The sequence below is a fragment of the Salvia splendens genome, chromosome 22, assembly GCF_004379255.2.
Source record: "Salvia splendens isolate huo1 chromosome 22, SspV2, whole genome shotgun sequence".
NCBI classification, from domain to species: Eukaryota; Viridiplantae; Streptophyta; class Magnoliopsida; order Lamiales; family Lamiaceae; genus Salvia; species Salvia splendens.
The window spans coordinates 21,397,251-21,419,641 of NC_056053.1; the positions used below are offsets into that span (position 1 = coordinate 21,397,251).

A 22,391-nucleotide genomic window follows, 5' to 3' on the forward strand; every position below is an offset into this window, starting at 1 on the left:
GTAAAAAAAGAGAGAATAAAGTAAGAGATGGTTGAAATTTTATTTTTAGCTAAAAAAGGAAATCAATCACTTGAGGTGGGACAACCCAAAATGGAAAGTTGGTCACTTGAGGTGGGACAGAGGGAGTATTTCTTTAACGATAATTGTTGAGATTAATATTATTTGATTACTACAAATATTATCAGTATTTGATTATGTGAAATCTATACTAATATAAAGTGAGAGTTGTCTTAAAAATAACAAGATTGCCATTGATGATTGTTTTGGCGGGAACGTTATCTTGGATTAAATTTTGACACCTTATTGTAAAATCCAGTTAGCTCAATTTGAAGCTTATAGTCTGATCTGTTTTGTATGAATCGAGATATATTATCTTTTTAGTGTGCAGTCTACTAAATATAGGTCTGCTTAGCTTTAGAAAAACAAATGAGATTCTATTACAATTTATATAATTTTTTTATTATTTCAAAACTGTTGCTCATCCATTATTCAATTTCCAATACAATTTATATAATTTTTTATTATTTCAAAACTGTTGCTCATCCATTATTCAATTTTCACTGCAATTAGTACTTGAAAAAACTTTAACATGTTAGTTTTCTTAACTATAAAGACATAAAATCAATTAAGAACCAAAAGATAATCCTTACCAGGAATCGGAATGAGCATGTTATGAGTAAAAATTCCATGCTCATTCCATACCAAGTGGCATGATTATGTGGTATACCTCACCACTAATTTATTGACAAATGGAAGTAAAAAAGGTCCCACATGCCACATAAATTTAACTCCAATATAGTAAGGTAACGACGTGGCAATTCTTTCATTTATGGAAGGTTATTAGATATGGAATGACTATAGACATGATACTCCAATATCTCCCTTATTATATAAAAATTATAAATTTGATACTTCAGTATCTCTCTTATAATTTCCTAGAATTGGCGTAAAATATACTTCAATATAATAGTAATATTTTATAAAAAAAAAGTAATCATACTAGTATACATAACTTTCATGTTATAATTGTTTGATAGTAGTGCTATTTTAGGATTTGATAGTAAGAATATTTGTCTTTATTTTATATTTATATATACAAAAAATTTATAGAAATAAAATTTATGACTATAGCTTAGCATAATAAATTATACAGTTTTCAATTATTAGCAAGTAAAATATTAAGAAATTTTATAAACAAGAAAATCAAAAACTAAAAATAAAATAGTATGATTTCAAATAGAATAACTTGAAGATCACCGAAAAGTATAATCTTATGAAACTTAGTCGGTAACTAGTACATAATATGTCTCCCACTTTCATAAACAAAAGAAAAAAAAATACTACTCCTTGTTCAAATTTAAAGTATCACAAAAATCTCTTCAAAAGTATTTCTTCACATTCTAGCAACGATACCTAAAATAAATTTCACCAATCCAAAGTACTTTTCTCAACTTGAGATAAAATCAAGGGGGGCAGTCACTCGGAAACATGATTTGAGGTACACTTGGAACACCTTGGTAACCCTACAAAGCAAAAATAATGTATATCTAGTTACAAATGAAGCACATAAGAAAATAAGGTAATATATCATCTTTTCAGTGTGAAATATACCTGAGTCAATAATGAAGTATATGAGAAAGGTTGTGCATGAGCATGCTGAATCGACATCATATTAGATGACAGACCCTACAAATTTGTACAGCAACAAAGAACTCAAATATGATATATTCATATAGATATAATATATATATATATATATATATATATAGATAAGCTAATATGCATAACTTTTAGACATACATACCATGGTTTGGTGGCTTGGATTCATGTGAAAATCTGTATTCAACATTGGTGTTTGCTCTATGGGAGTCATGCCATGAAATGGCGGCAAACGTTTTTTTCCTTTCGAAGAATTTCCCTTCTTTCGCTTCTCTATAGCACTTTTTCAGTCGAGTATTTGTCATCCCCTTTGGCTTTCTTCTAAGAGGATCAAGAATCTTAGTTGAAGCATGTTGAGGGACATCATTATCCTTATTTCTCATGGCGGGGTTTTCGCTCTTAGAAACCGAGGAGGCATAATTTCTAATCTCAACATCAAGCTCATGGAGTTTGTTTTTTGCAATTTTAACGGTTTCAATGTCATTTACACTTAAGCTCATGACGTTAAAAGATTGGCGCATCAACTCCTTCAGATGATAAGTTTTTGACATTGTCAAATCGAAGGAGCATGAACCACCGTCATCATGATGAAATTCTCGTCTTGCACTTTTCGTCCACCTCTTTAGTATGTATTGCATAGGAATAGTAGTCATATTCAAATGATTATTCATTACCGTCAATGCATGGCAACATAACCACCCCAATAAATCAAATAACCTGCATGTACATGAGATGATAACATTATTTGAATCAAAACTTACAGAATGCTCCGCATGACCTAATTCCTTCATCAAGGTGTAAGTGTAAACTCCGCCTTCATGCTTTGAACTTGTCACATGCCATGACAACCCTTGAAAATACTCGGCTTGAAATTTTTTGAATATCTTCAAAGTATACACTTGTGCCGCTTGCCTCAAAATACCACAATCCACACCGACTCTTGGCACCCCTCGAGTACATTCAAAATCATCGGCCACTTGATTATCACGCATCTTTTCTGCTTGCTTCTCATAGTGATTAACAAACTCGGTTAATGTCATTGTAAAGACTGTAAATGCTTCAAAAGGCTTTGACAATCTCCTGCACTTATTAAGTTCATCCTCTTTGACTGTAAAAAATTTCTACAATCCTGCAGAGTAAAACCAACATTTTGTGCTCCCCCCGCTTCATTTGTTAGGTAAGAATAAGCTTCTGTGGCTTTAATCCCAGATTCTACCATTGTGTTAAGAATGCCTCCCTTCGTTTCTGTAATTTTTCGACACGATCGAATCAAATGCTTTTGATTATCCTCAACAAAAGGATGATTATGAAAATCATTGAATTCGACCACTTCCCAAACACCTCCTTCGATATGAAATCTAATACGAGCCATACACCCACATCTTTTTAGTGACCTTTCAGTTTTTCTATCATCGGATGGGGAAAATTCTGAGTATCCCTCACAACAACACAAAAACGTGCATCCTCGAAGCTCGTTTTTACGATTATAAAATTTCTTACCTTTACGAATACCAAATCCCTTGCTGAAGGCATATGCATTATAGGCCTGATACGCCTCTTCTTCATTCGTAAAAGTCATTCCACGTTTAAATACAAATTCAGTCTCCACAAGACGCACGTAGGAATCAGATGGAATTTCTATCATAGAAAAAAATATGTATAACTCAATATAAATTCACGCAATTAAAAATACTACTATATGTTAATAAATTCAAATTAAGGATTCACTATCTTATCATTATTCAATCAAAATGAAATTATTAGTAATAGAAGAACGTCAATTGTAAAATCAAGAATGTGTATTTTCAAAAACATATTACAAAATGGATATAATAACATATTCCACTATCTATGTAGTCAAACAACACATACATACATCATATAAAGATAATGGAGGAAAACTTACCCATGGAATTCAAAAGGGATGGAGAATTGGAGATGATTTCTTCTCTGTTGCGTGATAAGACCGAATGAAAATGCAATACACAGACCGAATGAAAATGCAATACACATAAAAATATTTTTATATTATAAGGGAGATATTGGAGTATCATGTCTATAGTCATTCCATATCTAATAACCTTCCATAAATGAAAGAATTGCCACGTTGTTACCTTACTATATTGGAGTTAAATTTATGTGGCATGTGGGACCTTTTTTACTTCCATTTGTCAATAAATTAGTGGTATGGTATACCACATAATCATGCCACTTGGTATGGAATGAGCATGGAATTTTACTCGCATGTTATAGTCTTCAAGAACTTTCAAGTTTTTCAACTCACCAACCTCAGCTTGCAAAACTGAAAGCTTAATGTTATCAAGATACAGTTTCTCAAGATACAAGATACAATATAAGAGATATAAAACATACAGGGATTTTTCGTGCCAAACATTTAGGAAATAATTTTTGCAATAACTGATTATGTTTTAGATAAACACTTTTACGAATGATTTCCTACACAAAAGGGGCTATAAATAATTGAGTTCTGACTATGATAAACCTAAAGACATTTATAAATAATTGAGTTCTGACACAAATTCGTTTTTGTCATATGTAACTGGAGTGATGAAATCTTAGATAAATTCGTCTATTGAGTTTAAGATTCCATACATTTGTTATTTGGAACTCTAAAATAATTTCTTACATTTATATCTTCTTTTTTCCTTCTACTGATTGATTCAGGTGTAGACATCCATAGCTTCCATGCGTGAGAACACATGTTCCTCCCTTTGTAATGATTGTGTATTATGCATTTCTCTCTCCTTCTCCTTCAATGATAGAGGCGGCTACTTTTTTTAGGGTTTTTTAAAACCGATTTGTATTCCTAAGATAGATGTTAAATTTAAATAGGCCAAATTCATAATATAGTATTTATTGGCCAAGTCAGATGGCCCATTAATGAATAGGTTTAAATAGGTTTTAATGTTTCATTCTTTTTTTTATTTATTATTCGACCGTTTTTAGTGTGTATATATATATAGGAGTATTAAAGTCCTATTGCCCCCTTAGTGTTAAGTTCCAATTTAATATCAACCATTGAATTAAGATGCTGGACGGTATGATGAAGCCTTAATATAGGGAACCGTTTTCCATTATTAGTTGTAGTATGTACATTATAGGGTTATAAATGTAAAAATATAATGAATCACACACGTAATTAAGTGGGATTTTGAGTGACCTTCCAAATACTCACACTCTCTCTCTCTCCCTCTCTCCAACCGCATCCCTCTTCAACCCAAAATCCTCAATCGTCTCCCCGCATTCCCAACCATTCCTAAACCCTAGCTTCAATTTCCGCTGTCAAATCCACGTTCCGCCGCCGTTTCAGAGTTGAAGCCTCAATCCCTTCGCGCGTGGCGGTCTTTTTCCGTTCGACAAGAAGGTAGGTTTTAAAAGTTCCAATTTTTCGTGAATAGACACTTTGAATCGATGAATTTCACCATCGTTCGGTTGATTTTTCACGATTTTTTACAAACGTTCAGTTCATATATCCTTAAATCCTGAAATCGGGCTCATTTTTGTTAGGGTTTTGTCCATTGTTGAATTGTGTAGTTAAGTACAGGAATACAATTGTGTAATTGTCGATTTTGTAAATTAAATCTTATTATGTTTTGATTGTTGGTTTGTCTGATAGAACATTAATGACGAAAAGAGACAGACCCTTCAAAAGCCAACCTACCCAGACTGCAGGTGAGCAATATATTGCATTTGCCATTTGTATCCATCGAGAAGTTGGTCATTATTGTAGTCTGTGGTGTATATGATGATTTTGTTCTAATCTGAAACGATTGATTCCCCTGAATTTTTGCATTATTTGTTTGTTGTGGTACATTATTGACCAATTTCTTGCATTTGCCATTTGTATTCATCGAGAAATTGTTCATTATTGTAACTGTGGAGTATATGATGATGTTGTTTTAATCTGAATCGATTGGTTCCCTTGAATTTGTGCATTATTTGCTTGATGTTGTACATTATTGACCAATCTCTTACATTTGCCATTTGTATTCATGGAGAACTTGTACATTATAGTACGCAGTGGTGTATAAGTTTTTGGTTTAAGCTACATCTATTAGTTCCCCTGAATTTGTGTATTATTTGTTTGTTGTTGTACATTATTAAGCAATCTATTGAATTTGTCGTTTGTATATATGGAATAGTTGTACATTACTGTAAGCAGTATTGTCCATTATGTGTTTGTGATATGTTGTATCAATTGATTTCAAAGAAATCTTGGAATTAAGTGGATGTTTTATTGATCTGTGCATTATTTGCTTATTTTTGTACATTATTTAGCTAGAAGTGTTCATTACAGTAAATTAATGTGATACATTAGTGTGTCTTATTTTGGACAAATCGTTTAGCAATCCATGGGCTAGGGTATAATAGTCTCTATTGTATTCTTACACATATTAGGTTACATTATTCAGGTTAATTGTTACATTATTTGCTACTAATGTACTACATTATATGTGATGACATATTCATTAATTGATGTTGCGTGTACAATATTATGTTTGATGAATCCGCGAATTTCTGATGTTGATGAATGCAGGAAAATGCAGATCACGACACAGAGATTTACGTGGTTCGATTTACTGAGGTAAATCTACGTCCACGGGAAGAAAAGAGGGCAGAGTTGTATTGCTTGATCTGTTTTCTACAGCTTACAATACAGACTTGCTATTTGATCTTTTATCTCTAGAGAGCTTAACAGAACTTAACCTTATCTATCTGATCTAGGTTCTATTTATACATTGAACCAAGATCGTGGCATGCAGCACTATTTACTAGGCAGTGGATGTCGTGGAGATCGTGGCGATCTTGCATGGGTCCACTATCCTGCATGAGTTAAAGACTGCTTGACACCACTAAATAGATCGTGGGTGTAGTGGAGGTGGAAATCCTGCATGAGTCCACTGTCTCCTAGTTCGGTCGAATACTGAGACCGAACTGCTGAATTATTGTCGAGCAGCTTTTGCCGATCTGAGAGTAGAGCTTGATGCCGACCTGAGAGCAGAGTTTGATTGGTTGGCTTTTACCGAGCTGTAGGCTGGGGCCGAACTCTTTGGTTGTGCCGAACTGATCTCTTTAGTCATGCCGAACTGATACTCTTTCTTGGGCTTTAGGCTGATGGGCTTGTTTAGTACGTATTCCATCACTACCCCCCCCCGAAAAGCGAAGTGAATCACTTCGGCATTCTGGATAAAGGTACGGGGTAAGTTGATGTTTGTCCTCGGTCTTATGAAGTGAACTCTTCTTTGACCGGACTTGGTTTGTGTCCTAATTTGGCGAGTTTTATCGCTCGGATCGGACTTTCCGTTGTCCTAATTTGGGGATCGGACTTTCCCTTGTCCTAATTCGGCGAGTTTTATCGCGTGGATCGGACTTTCCCTTGTCCTAATTCAGGCAAGTTTTATCGCGTGAATCGGACTTTTGTTGCAGTTCGTTTCAGACGAAGTGCTTGATTTTTAAGCCGAATTGTGGTCTTGTATCCTCTTTAGAAGCTTGGACTTCACAATCGTTGGCTTATTGCAGTTCGTTTCAGACGAAATGCTTGTTTCTTAAGCGGAATTGTGGTCTTGTATCCTCTTTAGAAGCTTTGACTCACAATCGTTGGCTTATTGCAGCTCGTTTTAGACGAACTGCTTGTTTAAGCTGAATTGTGGTCTTGTATCCTCTTTAGAAGCTTTGACTCACAATCGTTGGCTTATTGCAGCTCGTTTTAGACGAACTGCTTGTTTAAGCTGAATTGTGGTCTTGTATCTTCTTTAGAAGCTGTGACTCACAATCGTTGGCTTGTATATGTTCTAAGAAGGGGATCAGCCTTCGAAGAACAAGATACCTCAGTAACATTTGTAAGAGACGACACGCACAGAGACAGGCAAAACACACAGACAAAACGCACAGAGATAAACAAAGACCAAGCAAACCAAAGAAAGCACAAAGACCAAGCAAACCAAAGAAAGCACATTGACCGAACAGGACTCAAGACTGACTGACCGGACTGTCTCTTACAAATGGAACTTCTTGAGGTTGGAAATGTGCCATGTTCGGGGTACCTGTTCTCCTGACATGTGAGCCAATTTGTAAGACCCTTTGCCGAGGACTTCTGACACCCGATACGGACCTTCCCATGTGGGTTCGAGCTTGCCCAGCTTTTCTGCTCGGCTTACTTCGTTGTTTCTCAAGACGAGATCTCCCACTTGAAATTGCAGCTTCTTCACCCTTTGGTTGTAATACCGGGCTACTTGCTCCTTGTACTTGGCTGCTTTTATGCATGCCAATTCTCTTCTTTCTTCGGCAAGATCTAGCTCGGCTCTCAGTCCGTCGTCATTCATTTCTGCTGAGAAGTTTAGAGTTCGGGGACTGGGTATGCCGATCTCCACCGGAATCACGGCTTCAGTGCCGTACACAAGACTGTACGGAGTTTCACCGCTGGAGGTTGTGGGTGTAGTTCGGTAGGACCATAGGACTTGAGGGAGATTTTCTACCCATTGTCCTTTGGCTTGTTCTAACCGAGCTTTTAACCCTTTCACCAGGATACGATTTGTTACCTCCGTTTGTCCGTTTGCTTGTGGATGAGAGACCGAAGTGAACCGCTGTTGAATATTCAGCTCTTGGCACCAATTCTTGAACGTCTTGTCGGTGAACTGAGTCCCGTTATCCGAGATGAGGATGTGGGGTATGCCAAATCGGCACACTATGTTCTTCCAGACGAAGTCCAATGCCTTTGAGCTCGTTATCGCAGCTAATGGTTCAGCTTCCACCCACTTCGTAAAGTAGTCCACGGCAACGATAAGGAATTTCATTTGCCGAGGAGCTTGAGGAAGTGGTCCCACTATGTCTATGCCCCATTGCATGAAAGGCCAAGGGCTTTGCATAGTGTATAGATCGGTCTGCGGCATCCTTGGGACATTTGCATGGATTTGGCACTTCGTACACTTCTTGTACCATGGTTGGCCAATAATATCCCCATCTCAGAACTTTTTTAGCTAAAGCTCTGGCTCCGATGTGGCTACCGCACGATCCTTCATGAACTTCTCTGAGGATGTAGTCCGTCTCTTCTGGTCCTACGCACCGCAATAACGGCTGGAGGTAAGACTTTCTAAAGAGGACTCCTTCATGAAGTTCGTACCGAAGTGCTCGGCACGTGATCTTCCGAGCTTCTCTCTTATCCTCGGGCAATTGTCCTTGATCCAGATACTGCAAGATCGGCGTCATCCAGTTCGGCGAGCTGGATACTGAATGTACCTCGGCTTCATCAATGCTTCGATGCATTAATTCTTCCGCCTTTGAGCTCGGATCTGAGGCCAACTTACTTAAGGTATCTGCTCGGCTATTTTCCGCTCTGGGAATGCGGATTATCCGAAAATAGGAGAAACTTCGGCTGATGCTTTGCACTTTGTCCAAATACTTCTTCATTCTCTCGTCACGAGCTTCACTTGTACCCAACATGTGATTTACTATGACTTGTGAATCACAATGGACTTTGAGAGATTTGACGAGCAGACTTTGCGCTAACTGGAGTCCGGCCAGGAGGGCTTCGTACTCGGCTTCATTATTAGTAGTGGGGAATAGGAACCGAAATGAGTAGGTTACCTCGTGTCCGTCGGGAGCGACAAGTAAAATACCAGCTCCACTTCCCATCTTGTTTGAAGCTCCATCTACGAATCCGCTCCAGCAGTCCGGCGGCTCTACTTCGGATTCCAAGGGCTGTGCTAGTTCGGCATTGGCAGAATTCTTCTGTTCGGCAATAACAGGAATTGCTTGATCGAACTTTGCTTCTGCAAGAAAATCTGCCAAGGCTTGTCCCTTGATGGCTTTTCGAGGTAGGTACTCGATTGAGTGTTCTCCCAGCTCTATGGCCCATTTGGCGATTCTGCCTGATGCTTCTGGCTTAGTCAAAACTTGCCGAAGAGGCAGATCGGTTAAGACGCATACCTTGTGAGCATAGAAGTATGGCCGCAGTCTCCTTGCTGCATTTACTAACGCCAGAGCAATTTTTTCCAGAGGTTGATACCTTGTTTCTGGACCTCTTAATGCTCGGCTTGTAAAGTAGATGGGAAACTGCTTTAGGCCCTCTTCTCGTACAAGCACCGCGCTGATGGTTTGATCCGATGCCGCTAAGTATAAGAATATTACTTCGGCTTCGGTTGGAGCAGAGAGAATAGGAAGCTCGGCTAGATAACTTTTGAGCTCGTCAAAGGCCTTTTTCTGCTCGGCTCCCCACTCGAACTTTGGTGCCTTTTTTAACACTTTGAAGAACGGCAGTTGCTTTTCGGCTGCTTGGGAAAGGAATCTATTTAATGCGGCTAGACATCCAGTTAGTCTTTGCACATCGTGTATGGACTTCGGCATCGCCATGTTCTGAATAACTTGAACTTTTGAGGGATTTGCCTTGAGTCCGTCCTTTGAAACCCAACAACCCAGAAATTTTCCCGAATCTACCAAAAAGGTACATTTTTGGGGGTTGAGTTTGAGGTTGGCTTTTCGGAGTACGTCGAGAGTGGATTTGAGGTTGTCTTCGTACTCCGAAGTGCTTTTGCTTTTGACAACTATGTCGTCGACATACACTTCAACCTGTTTTCCGATTAGGTGCCGAAAAAGCTTGTCTACCATCCTTTGATAAGTGGCTCCGGCATTCTTTAAACCGAATGGCATCTTTTTATAAGCGAAAATGCCGAAATCGGTAATGAAAGCTGTTTTCGGAGCGTCACTCTCATCCATCAACACTTGGTGATATCCTTTGTATAAATCAAGAAAACAGAAAATTTCGAAGCCGATCAAAGCTTCTACTTTTTTATCTATATTCGGAAGGGGATAGCAATCTTTAGGACAGTGCTTGTTTAGATCGGTAAAATCTATGCACATCCGCCATCCTCCTTCTTTTTTCTTGATCATCACAGGATTGGCCACCCAAGAAGGATATTTCACCTCGAATAGTACATCCGCTTTTAGTAATTGGCGGACTTCGTCATGGATGACTTGGCTTCTTTCTGCCGCAAAGAGTCTTTGCTTCTGTTTTACTGGCCGGATTGAAGGATCAATATTTAACCGATGAGTGATTACCTCGGGGGGCACTCCGGTCATGTCCAACGGAGACCATGCAAAGACATCTTTGTACTCCTTGAGGAGCTGAATGGTCTTTTCCCGGAGTAGAGGCATTCCTGCGAAGCCGATCTTGACCGTTCTGGATGGATCATCTTCGTATAACTGAACGGTCATTGAGTTCGGCTCTGAAGTGACTTCGGTCATCTTGCTTGTCTCTGACTCCGGTTGCTGTGATTGCTATGCTTGATGGTGCCGAACTGATTGTTCGGCACTTTTAAGCGCAATCTGCAGACATTCTTTTGCTCTCTTTTGATCACCTCGGATGACCGCTATCCCACCTTTAGTGGGGATCTTGATGGTGAGGTGATAAGTAGAGCAAACGGCCCGAACTGTGTTGAGCCAGTCTCTCCCCAGGATGATGTTGTACGGGGACCGAGCTTTCACCACAAAGAACTCGATCATCGTATTGGAGCTTGTAGGCGCTTTTCCCACCGTGATCGGAAGGCTGATAATACCTTCAGGGCGGGTGTCCTCCTGGGCGAAACTTTTCAGAGGAAGTGGAGCCGGACTGAGCCGAGCTGGATCCACTTCCATTTTATCGAAACATTCTTTAAAAAGAATGCTGACTGACGCTCCTGTATCCACAAATACTCTGTGGATCAGTTTGTTTGCCACTCCGGCTTGAATGACAATAGCGTCTTGGTGAGGAGAGATGGCTGGGACGGGATCGGCATCTGAAAATGTAATCACTTCGTCTTTCTTCAGCCTTTTATGTGTTGGCTCCTCTTGATTGGAACCTCTGCGTTCTGCTTTTAGAGACGACTTAGTCTTCCCGGCAGGGAGAGCATCAATAGTCTGGATTACTCCATCATATTGCGGCTCGTCGTCGTCTTCGGGATCCTCATGCCTTTTCGGATCCTGAGGATTGCAGTTCGCACCTCTCTGCCTTTTGTTCTTTTTCGGCTGCTTGCTTTGGTATTCTTTTAACGTTCCTGTTTTCACAAGAACATCAATACCTGCAGCCAAATTTCGGCACTCCTCGGTATCGTGACCGTGGGCTTGATGGAAGGAGCAATATTGATCCTGAGGTCGCCGCGCGGCTGATTTCGTCATCCGCTTTGGTTTTTCGAACATATCGGAATGTAGTTCGAAAATTTCCGCTCTTGACTTGTTTAATGGTACGAACTGAGCGGGCGGCTTCTCAGGATTGAGACGTGGCCCCAATCTGCCTTGTACCGGTGCCCTTTGAATTCTTTCAAAAGGAGTTCGGCGAGGAAGCACCTGGCCGCTTTGATCGGGCTTCTTTTTCTCTTCTCGGGATGAGCTGTCTAAAGACCGTTTTCGACGGTCTGCCTCATCCGCACGGGAAAACTGGTCCGCAATGTCCCACATTTCTTGAGCTGTTTGCGGACCGCACTCCACGAGCTTTCTGTAGAGAGCTCCGGGCAGGATTCCATTTTGGAATGCCGAAATGACAAGTAGATCGTTGAGATCATCTACTTGTAGGCATTCCTTGTGGAATCTCGTCATGAAGTCGCTGATCTTTTCGTCGCGACCTTGACGTATAGAAAGCAGCTGAGCCGAAGTGATCCGGGCTTCCGCTTTCTGAAAGAACCTCCTGTGGAAAGCATCCATTAGATCTCGGTAGGATCTAATGCTACCTTGAGGAAGGCTGTCGAACCACCTTCTGGCGTTCCCGATGAGCAGCTCGGGGAACAGCTTGCACATATGGACCTCATTGAGACCCTGGTTCGCCATATTATACTGATAGCGTCCCAAGAAGTCATGAGGATCCACTAGCCCGTCATAAGTCATTGACGGTGTCCGGTAGTTTCCGCGGCAAAGGAGTTCGGGTGATATCGTCCGAGAACGGAGTCTTTAATGCTCCGTACATGGCGAACCCGATATTTCTTCGGTACGGAGGAGATGGAGTTCTCCTGTGGTTCCGGTACCGAGGAGGAACAGGAACATGTCGGGGTTGAGGATTCTTTCTCCTGGAAGACACGTCACTACTGCGGTAGTGACTTTCATGTCTGGATGAGGAGGGAGAATCCGCCGTTGTCTTCTCCGGCTGTTGGCTCTTCTGCAGGAAGGTTAAGAACTCCTCCTGCTTCTCGGCCAAGAACAGCTTGACAGCTTCATTTAAATCAGGCTGCTGGGAAGACTCGGTGCGATGACTCCTGGAGTGGCTTGTTCCTTCTTCGTGAGAACCGGAGGTAGATGTCTCCCGAGGCCGTTTTTCAGACCTGCGAGCTGGACTAGCTTCCTCACGGTTATCACGAACGGTATTATGGGTGTTATGTGATCTGGTATGCATTTTTTTTTTTTTTTTGGGTGGAAAAAGGGGTCAAAAATTCGCTTTATCACAAATTTGGTTCTCTGCTTCCCACAGACGGCGCCAGTGATGAATCCGCGAATTTCTGATGTTGATGAATGCAGGAAAATGCAGATCACGACACAGAGATTTACGTGGTTCGATTTACTGAGGTAAATCTACGTCCACGGGAAGAAAAGAGGGCAGAGTTGTATTGCTTGATCTGTTTTCTACAGCTTACAATACAGACTTGCTATTTGATCTTTTATCTCTAGTGAGCTTAACAGAACTTAACCTTATCTATCTGATCTAGGTTCTATTTATACATTGAACCAAGATCGTGGCATGCAGCACTATTTACTAGGCAGTGGATGTCGTGGAGATCGTGGCGATCTTGCATGGGTCCACTATCCTGCATGAGTTAAAGACTGCTTGACACCACTAAATAGATCGTGGGTGTAGTGGAGGTGGAAATCCTGCATGAGTCCACTGTCTCCTAGTTCGGTCGAATACTGAGACCGAACTGCTGAATTATTGCCGAGCAGCTTTTGCCGATCTGAGAGTAGAGCTTGATGCCGACCTGAGAGCAGAGTTTGATTGGTTGGCTTTTACCGAGCTGTAGGCTGGGGCCGAACTCTTTGGTTGTGCCGAACTGATCTCTTTAGTCATGCCGAACTGATACTCTTTCTTGGGCTTTAGGCTGATGGGCTTGTTTAGTACGTATTCCATCAATGTTATATAGCACTCTAAAATTTTTGAAACCGTCTTTTACACAACATCAAAACTACCAAGGGTAGACTACGAAGAGATGTTGGATGATGTTGTTCCGATAGCAATTGCGCATCGTTTCCAGCAGAGAATGACAGAACAAAAAGATGAGCCCCCTAAAGTGCAAGCTGAAGTGGGTGAAGGGCCCAGTAGATCAAAGAAAGGGAACCTCCTCTATTTCAGGAGGGTTTAATTGACTATTTGGTCGTTCACCATTTGTTGTAATTGTATGGTTGTTTTTTTATGTGTACATTAATTCTTTATTTAGTTACATTATTAACATATTAGTGTACATTAATTGCTTGATTTTGTGCATTATGCATGTCAAAGGATGTATATAGTACATTAGATTAATGTGATACATTATTGATGGTTCCGCTCATGAGTGGGTACTACAACCTAGCCCCATGGATTGCTACACCCAAAGGGAAAGAATTCAATTTCCTTTCAACATTATTCTCTTCAATCTGTACATTATTTACTGATTCGTGCACATTATTAGATACTATCGGTACATTATTTACTGTACCAAATCTTAAACGCATTAAAAAATGAAATTTAATTCATGTGGTGGTGCTATAACCTAGCCCAATGGGTTGCTAAACTCAAGGGGAATGATTCAAACTCTCTACCCTTTGTAATGGTTCCGTTTGTGAGTGGGTACTACAACCTATCACCATGGATTGATGAACCCAAATGACATGAATTCAAGTTTCTTTCAACATTATTCTCTTCAATATGTGCATTATTCACTGATCAATGCACATTATTAGATACTATTGGTATTCACTGAATCACTCAGCTACCTACCTTTACTCTGTTTGTAGGTAGTTCTTACCAATTCTTACCATTCAGAGATTAATATTCTGATTTTATTCTTTGTTTACAAATATGTTCATTTATTCTGATCGTAGTATAGATATTTTCATCTATTCTATTGTTTTCATGCTTAGTATCTTTCTTCTTTGAACCCATGTTTTAGTTTTTATTGTTTCCTGTTTTGTCAGCAAACAATGCTTACACTTTCTATCATTCTATTTTAATTTATATGTAGATGTTCAGTATAATCCTAACCTTTGTTAGTGCCTCTTTGATCCCATGTATTTTCTTTTATGTATATCACATCCTGCAAAAAAGAGTTCAACTGACATTAATCCCTTGACTGCAATTATTTATCTGTTAATAAATTCTGTAGATTATTATTCCCTTCTTTGTTTACCATCTTTCCTGATTCTGTTGTTATTTCAAGTTAGTATATTTTGGTTTAGATTTACCTTTTGACTGTTTGATGTTAACTTCGTTGTCTTTGCTGCCATTAGTAACTTCTTTATTGTAGGACAATCCCTGCACAAAAACTGAACTAAAATAATATTTTTCTGCTGCCATTAATGTTTTCTTTTCATTCTAATATACTGATACTGAAAAGACATGCTTTGATCATACAGAAAACCTAATTCAAGTCATGGCACCTTTCATCACTGCTATTGATAATCTTCATCCCAGTATCTCCAACTCTGCTATCAAAGTTTTTTGTCTCCGTTCCTATCAACACAAATCTGCAGAAAAAAATGATGATATTTTAGAAGATGTTTTCCACGATAAAACGGTATGTTTACTGATTATAGCATTATAGCATATTATTAAACTGAAACTTTTATCTTTGTCGAATCATATGAATGTGGCTTCATATGAAAGACATTGTCTGCAGGGATTCGTTCGAAGGGTGATATTGTTTTGAATGTGGCTTCCAGTGGTATAGCTTCTTTATTATTGCCCGGTGGTAGAACGGCACATTCCCGCTTTAAGATTCCTGTCAATGTGAATGAAGATTCGATGTGCAATATAAAACCAGTGAGTGCACTTGCTGAGCTCATTTTGAGAGCTAAACTTATTATATGGGATGAAGCTCCTATGATCCATAAACATTGTATAGAAGCTGTAGATAGGAGTTTCAGAGATATTATGCTTGGATGTAATGAGTTTAGTATGGACCAACCTTTTGGTGGAAAAACTGTAGTTTTTGGTGGTGACTTTAGACAAATTTTACCGGTTATTCCTAATGGTACCCGACAAGATGTTGTGAATGCTACCATTAACTCTTCTTATCTTTGGAGGAGTTGTATAGTTTTGAGGTTGACAAAAAACATGAGACTATTGAGTTTTCAATATGGTGATGAAGCCTCCAAGTTAGAGGCTTTTTACTCTTGGGTTGCCTCTATTGGAGATGGGGTTATTGGTGGTCCAAATGATGGTGAAGTATCTATTCATCTTCCTTCTGACATTGTTTTGTCTAATTCTGGAGATTCTCTTATAACCATTATTTCCAACATATATCCTTCGTATATGAATCTCCATGGGTTAAGTAATTCTTTGCATGGTCGTGCAATACTTGCTCCTACTTTAGAGATAGTTGATGAGGTTAATCAATTCATGATTTCATTGGATCAGTCTCAAGGTCGAGTTTATTTGAGCTCTAATAGTATATCAAACTCTGATTTGACATTAAATGGCTTTGCTGAGATTCATACAGTTGAATTTTTGAATAATTTGAAATATTCATGTACTCCTAATCATGAATTATTGCTGAAAGTTAATACTCCAATGATGTTGTTAAGGAACATAGATCCTTCTAATGGTTTGTGTAATGGCACCCGATTGATTATTACACGTTTAGGTGACTATGTTTTGGAGGGACAAGTATTGGCTGGTCATATGGTCTTAAGGTGTTGATTCCTCGAATGACTTTAATACCATCTGATCCAACGTTGCCATTCAAATTCCAACGACGACAATTTCCATTAGCTGTGTCTTATGCAATGAATATTAACAAAAGTCAAGGTCAATCGCTTTCACATGTTAGATTATTTCTGAAAAAGCCCGTCTTCAGTCATGGACAACTGTATGCTGCTGTATCAAGAGTCACAAGTCGTGATGGTTTGAAGATATTAGTTTGTAAATATGATGTTGATAGTAGTGGAGATTCTACTATTAATGTTGTTTACAAAGAAGTTTTTCAAAATTTATAAACTCCTGGTTGTTGTTACTATTGAGATTCTACTATTAATGTTGTTTACAAAGAAGTTTTTCAAAATTTATAAACTCATGGTTGTTGTTACTATTGTACTTTCTATTTTTCTATTTTTATGATTTTTGTTATGAAAAGTTATGATCTATTTATTTAGTGAAATTGTTAACTACTATTTTATAATTCTGATTTTATAATATTGTATTTGTATAAGATTAGCCCTCAAAATTCATTTTAGTTGCTCATTTCCTTATATACATTTTAATCAAAGGAATTATATTCTACATTCTTAAATATAAACATCGTTATTTCTTCATTATACTTTGTCTTACTTTTTCACTCAATTTTACAAATCAATTTTTCATAAATTCATGTGTCTATTACTAAATAGTTTACTTCGCGGACAGAGAATAATATTTTTCTTTGTATTGTATTTATATTTATTTTAAATTACTTACCAATTGTTGTCATTATTGAAAATTCTATGACCGTGCATAGCACGAGTATTAATGCAAGTCAGATTAAATCGGAAAATCGGCGGATCAGAATCTCGTTGATTTAAAAAGGGTAGTCGAGTTGCAATCTTATTTGTCGGGGGCGCCGGTTTTTCTTTGCTCTCTGCCATTTAATGCCAAATTTCCAATCTTGGATCAGTGAATGAGCTGTATCACACACACACTACTGTGTGAGAGGGACAGAGAGGTTTTCATAAAAAGCAAGAGGGAACCTTTCATTCTCGTTTGTGGTGGAGGAAGTGAGCTTTTGAAAATGGAGAAAGCTCTGGTAAAAGTTGCCAGTATTAAAGCAGGCTCCTTTTGGGTTTCCAAGAAAGCCAAAGAAGAGATCTCCAACATCTCTCAAGACATCTCTGTATGCCTTCTCTCTCGATTTTTTATTTTTTTTGTCTTTCTAGGTTTTGTTTGAGCCCTCTTTCTTGTAAAAATTTGTGTTTATGTGTTTGAATGAGCCTTTTTATGTGTGATGATAATGCTGATTGGAAAAATCAATGCTTGTTCTTGATTAGTGCTGAATTGGGTGTTTTTGCTGCTGTTTGAGTCTTCACTTACAAAAGATATCACAATTTTTGAAAAAGACTGCCTTTTTAATGGAATGATGTGATTTAATGTGTGAAATGCTGATGGAAAGGAGATGGTTGAATTCTGCTTTTATGAATCTGTATCACCAATTGCAGATATGTTTTATATTTAGTTAGATTTGAAAATTCCATCCAATTTACCTCTTGAGTTATGGTGCAATCTGCTGATAGATTCTCCAAGATATTATTCCTAAATTGCTGTTTGGAAGATTTAAAAGTTCATGTAATGGTAGTATATAATGACATGTTGGATTAATTGATTTTCCTTTAGCATAATTTTCTTTGGATTGAGTATTTGATTTGATTTTTCATCAATACTCTTTAGATATATATCATGTTGAAACATAGTAGTAGTAGTAGTAGAATTCTTGTATGCCGCTCTGTGAGTGATGCTGACAATTAGGCGAAGACCATGACTTGTTTTTGTGTGTCGAATTCCAGACTCTGTCAAACACCGTTGAAGAGAAGGCGAAATGGATCTTCAACAAGCTCAAAGGTACATTGCAAAACCATAGGTTGAATGGACTTGCTAGATTCACATTCATTTTTGAATCACATCTTAGGTCATGGTTGAAGAAATGAAGAAATTATCACTTGAATGTGAGATGATTTCAAGTTTATCATAAGATCAAAGCATCTAGTTTCTTGAATCATGATTTGTTGCTTAATCTCACTGCAGGAAAGCCATTGAAATCGTTGCCAGATCTCCTCCGAGATTACAATCTTCCTCGTGGCCTCTTTCCTCAGAACATAACATGCTACGAATTCGAGGAGGCAAAGTCCAAGCTCATCGTCCACATGTCCTCCCCGTGTGAGGTGTGCTTCAAGGACTCGTCCGTTGTGAGGTACTCGACCCGTGTGAAGGCCACATTGTCGAGAGGGAAGCTGACAGGAATCGAGGGGATGAAGACAAAGGTCCTGGTGTGGGTGAAGGTGAGCAGCATCAATGTGGAGGGCACTAAGTCTGATAAAATCTGCTTCATGGCGGGAGTGAAGAAATCGAGATCTAAAGATGCGTACGAGATGCCTCGGGATGGCCTTCGAGTCGAAGAATTCTGAAATGCAAGAGCTTCTCAGTTCTCACCATAGCAGTCTGTCGATATATTCTTGGAATTCTTTGGTTAATTTGTTTGGAAAAATCAATAATTATTGTAGTAGTATTATTTGTTTGTCCTCGGTTTTCAGAGTTGGATGATTTGGGAGTCTGGTTCTTGAATCTTGATTGTGATCAATTCATCAATACAAACAGATGTTGGCCAAATTATTGCTCTGCTAAGAATGTAAATAATCGTGAAATTAAGTAGAATATTACCTACTACTATTCAAAACCAACAATACAATAACTCTCGGGTTCATGAAAAATAGTTTTGTTTTTTCATTTGATCCGCTACTAAAATTGTCTAGTGTTAAATTTTCTCTGCAACGTATCTCATTTTTTACAAATAATATTTCAATTATTTAATCAATTTCATCAAATACTAAGACTATTTTAGTAAATAACAGAGAAAATTGTTTTTTAGAAGTATATTAGGTTAAGTCTACATTAAGAACTGGTCATTTTTCTAATTGAAACATTTCTCTTTTTTGAGACATTTTATTCAAATTGGATCACTTAAAATATTTATATCTGCTTTATTTTTATTTTTACATTATTTTATCTATTCATAAATCTATTTATTTTGTCACTAACTATCAAAATAAAACATAAAAAATCGAGGTTGAAGACAATCACAAATTCACAATGAAAAAAAAATACTAATATTACTACTACATTTTTTATTGATGGAATTCCCAACCAATAAAAATCACAGAAAATTAACCGAAAAACAAATTTCAGTGGGCTCGACGGTATGAGCTCCGCGCCCGGTTCGGTATCGCCGCCGCGAGCTCGGAAACCGAAGGATGAAGAGCTGCCCAGGTTCTTCGACACTAAGGCCAAGAGCATGTGCTGGGCCAATGCTGACACAGTGCCCGGCCGCCACCCGGAGCGCTGGCGCAAGGACGCTGCCGGCAACGTCGTCTGCAAACGCTTCTGCAATTGCCAAGGCTGCCTCTGCTTTGAATATGACCACATCGTCCCCTTTTCCAAAGGTCCCCCTCATGTTTCTAGGGTTAATTGATTGTGCTTAATTATCATAGCATTGGAAATTTGTGAGATTTCTGTTTATTTTTGAATGGAAATTTGGGGGAAACTAAGTTGTGTAGTTGTAGTTTTGTGTAGGTGGTGAGTCTGTAGCAGAGAATTGCCAGATTCTGCAGACGAGGGTGAATAGATTCAAATCGGACAAGGAGGGGATTGATGATTCCATCTTGAAAGGCTACTCTTGTGACATCAAGTTCACTGGTATACATAACTTTGCTTCTTCATGTTCTTCTTCTTACTTGTTTGTGCTTATTGTTTATCAATGCAAGTTATTTTGTTTGATATGCTTATGCTTGTGGTGAATAAATGATTCATCTTGTAAATGGTAAAGGATTGGCTCAACCAATACATGTGCTATGTCTGTACTGGGATGAATTGAGTAGTAAATGAGTGATTTATCTTCGTCTCCTTGAAATAAAGATGCTTCGTGTAATGTAATTGTAAGTGGTATGCATAAGACGATGGTAGCAGTGTTGCGTATGCTAAGACAGGTGCGAGAAGGTTAGTGAAAGCATAGGAGGAGGTTCAAGATTTTCGATCTAGGTGGAAAATTTTGTGTAACTTGGAGAGAAACGAACTTTGACAGGCCATGTTACCAGTGAAAACTGATGATGAACTGACTCTTCATGACTATGTATTAACTGTTTGATCTAGTGGCACACAAACCTACTCATGTTTTAATCTTTTTATCCTTGTGATTATAGTACTTAGTTGATCAAATCACTAATCTTTTTCTGTGTTTAGCCACACTAAGCTCAAGTCAATGTGGCAGTTCTTATTTAGGAGTTGGGAGATTGTGAACCAAATGCATAGGAACAAAATTAGGAGAAGAAAAGAATACCACACTGACCTAAAAAGAAGAGATTTGAAGGCCATGTTGCTGGTCGTTATGACATTGGTTTATGAGTTTGGACTTTGGAGGATGACTTGGATGCTGAGTGAAACCTACTACTAATCCAAACATCTCATATTATCTTGTTGATCGAAGAAGGCATTATCTATGACATTGTTTTATGCCTGAAAATTGTGTAAGAGTATCTATTATAGAGATATATACACCATATATTTAATGAATGCTGCAAGTGAGAAGCAACCCAACTGCAAATAAGTGCTTCTTCAGTGTGGTTATATTTGTCAAAATGATTATACATAATGTGTTTGAATATATGGTGTATATTTCTAGAATAGATATTCTGTTACAATTTTCATCTGAATGTTTTATTGAGTTGATAAACTGTATCATCTGATTCTACTTTAAAGGGTAACTCTGCCATCTTTTATGACAGACAAGGAGCTCGATATCGTTGAAATGGCTGTCTATGGAGATGTTATAAGGCCAGGAAACCAGTGCCGCTGCAGAACCATTGCTGAAATGCTCGGGCAACAAATATCCAAAGATAAAAAGGCTCCGTGCAAGTTGCCCTACGATGACAGCTCTTCATAGAAGCGAGGTGTTCAAAAGCACAGAGTTCCATTCAAAGAATGTCGACTACTACTTCAACCAACACTTAGACAGCCGACTCGAATCAATTCTTGTAACAGCCATTACAGACCCTATGATCTCATTTCAATAAAACAGCGAAGACAGCGTGGCATTTATCAATGAATCAAAACAGCATTATGCATTCTGTGCTGTGATGAAAAAGTAGGTTCTGTCTGATTTCTTCGTGGTACGTGCTTGTTTCGAGATTGAAAGTAGTGTAAACCATCAGACATACTTGTCTTCAATCTCTAGTTGATTCTTGGATACAGATTGATTAAGGAAATGTTCATACTGTGCTAATTTTGTTGTTTAAACCAGTTGAGAATACTTCAATTTATTAAATCTCTCTTTTTAACCAGTGAAACTGTACAGAATTTTAAATTCACTCTTAACATTTGTTTTTCACTTTGATCTTATATCAACACTTTCTTTTTCAACACTTTCTTTTACAAAGTCAAATAATTTTTTAAACCGACACCAAATTAAAATGATTCTTTAAATCGTGAATCGAAAGAATATGAATCTAACTTTTCGGTACCCCAAACTTTAAAGTTTAAACATAGCCTTCTTTTATTCATTATCACAAGATCCAAAGTGCCACTTTCTTGAACTTCTCAAATTTCTGACATTGTCAAATTTTTTTGAGATATTTCAAGAAACTGGAAAACGGAACAATGTCGAGAGAAATCATGTTTACTATAATGAGTGGTATTAGCATTATAATGAGAAATAAGACGTGGGAAGCAGCAATGATTGAGGTTAAAATATTTGGAGTCGAGTATTGTAACATAGCACATGCTACTTTCTAGTGAAAATTGTTGGACTGTCAAATGACAAATCCATTTA

General features: G+C 38.2%; 3 protein-coding genes across 3 annotated transcripts; all 3 read left to right on the top strand.

The window, feature by feature from the left end:
* The first annotated feature begins 15,260 nt into the window (after positions 1 to 15,260).
* Positions 15,261 to 16,528, top strand: LOC121786909. The gene is made up of 2 exons (XM_042185507.1): positions 15,261 to 15,404; positions 15,494 to 16,528. The coding sequence occupies exons 1-2, from the start codon at positions 15,261 to 15,263 to the stop codon at positions 16,526 to 16,528; spliced, it is 1,179 nt and encodes a 392-aa protein (XP_042041441.1).
* An 814-nt stretch (positions 16,529 to 17,342) lies between these two features.
* On the top strand, positions 17,343 to 19,176 carry LOC121785976 (uncharacterized protein At5g01610-like). Its single transcript, XM_042184472.1, has 3 exons — positions 17,343 to 17,693; positions 18,361 to 18,415; positions 18,599 to 19,176. Exons 1-3 carry the CDS (start codon positions 17,481 to 17,483, stop codon positions 18,976 to 18,978), a joined length of 648 nt encoding a protein of 215 aa, XP_042040406.1. The 5' UTR covers positions 17,343 to 17,480; the 3' UTR covers positions 18,979 to 19,176.
* A 512-nt stretch (positions 19,177 to 19,688) lies between these two features.
* LOC121785838 lies at positions 19,689 to 21,887 on the top strand. The gene is made up of 3 exons (XM_042184300.1): positions 19,689 to 20,010; positions 20,141 to 20,263; positions 21,349 to 21,887. The coding sequence occupies exons 1-3, from the start codon at positions 19,770 to 19,772 to the stop codon at positions 21,504 to 21,506; spliced, it is 522 nt and encodes a 173-aa protein (XP_042040234.1). The 5' UTR covers positions 19,689 to 19,769; the 3' UTR covers positions 21,507 to 21,887.
* The last annotated feature ends 504 nt before the right edge of the window (positions 21,888 to 22,391 follow it).

Coding starts and splice junctions, on each gene's coding strand:
- LOC121785976 (XM_042184472.1), top strand. CDS start 17,481: ATGAGCTGTATCACACACACACTACTGTGTGAGAGGGACAGAGAGGTT. Junction 17,694..18,360: donor ACATCTCTCAAGACATCTCT/GTATGCCTTCTC, acceptor GTCGAATTCCAG/ACTCTGTCAAACACCGTTGA. Junction 18,416..18,598: donor GATCTTCAACAAGCTCAAAG/GTACATTGCAAA, acceptor ATCTCACTGCAG/GAAAGCCATTGAAATCGTTG.
- LOC121786909 (XM_042185507.1), top strand. CDS start 15,261: ATGGCACCTTTCATCACTGCTATTGATAATCTTCATCCCAGTATCTCC. Junction 15,405..15,493: donor ATGTTTTCCACGATAAAACG/GTATGTTTACTG, acceptor TTCATATGAAAG/ACATTGTCTGCAGGGATTCG.
- LOC121785838 (XM_042184300.1), top strand. CDS start 19,770: ATGAGCTCCGCGCCCGGTTCGGTATCGCCGCCGCGAGCTCGGAAACCG. Junction 20,011..20,140: donor CATCGTCCCCTTTTCCAAAG/GTCCCCCTCATG, acceptor AGTTTTGTGTAG/GTGGTGAGTCTGTAGCAGAG. Junction 20,264..21,348: donor TTGTGACATCAAGTTCACTG/GTATACATAACT, acceptor CTTTTATGACAG/ACAAGGAGCTCGATATCGTT.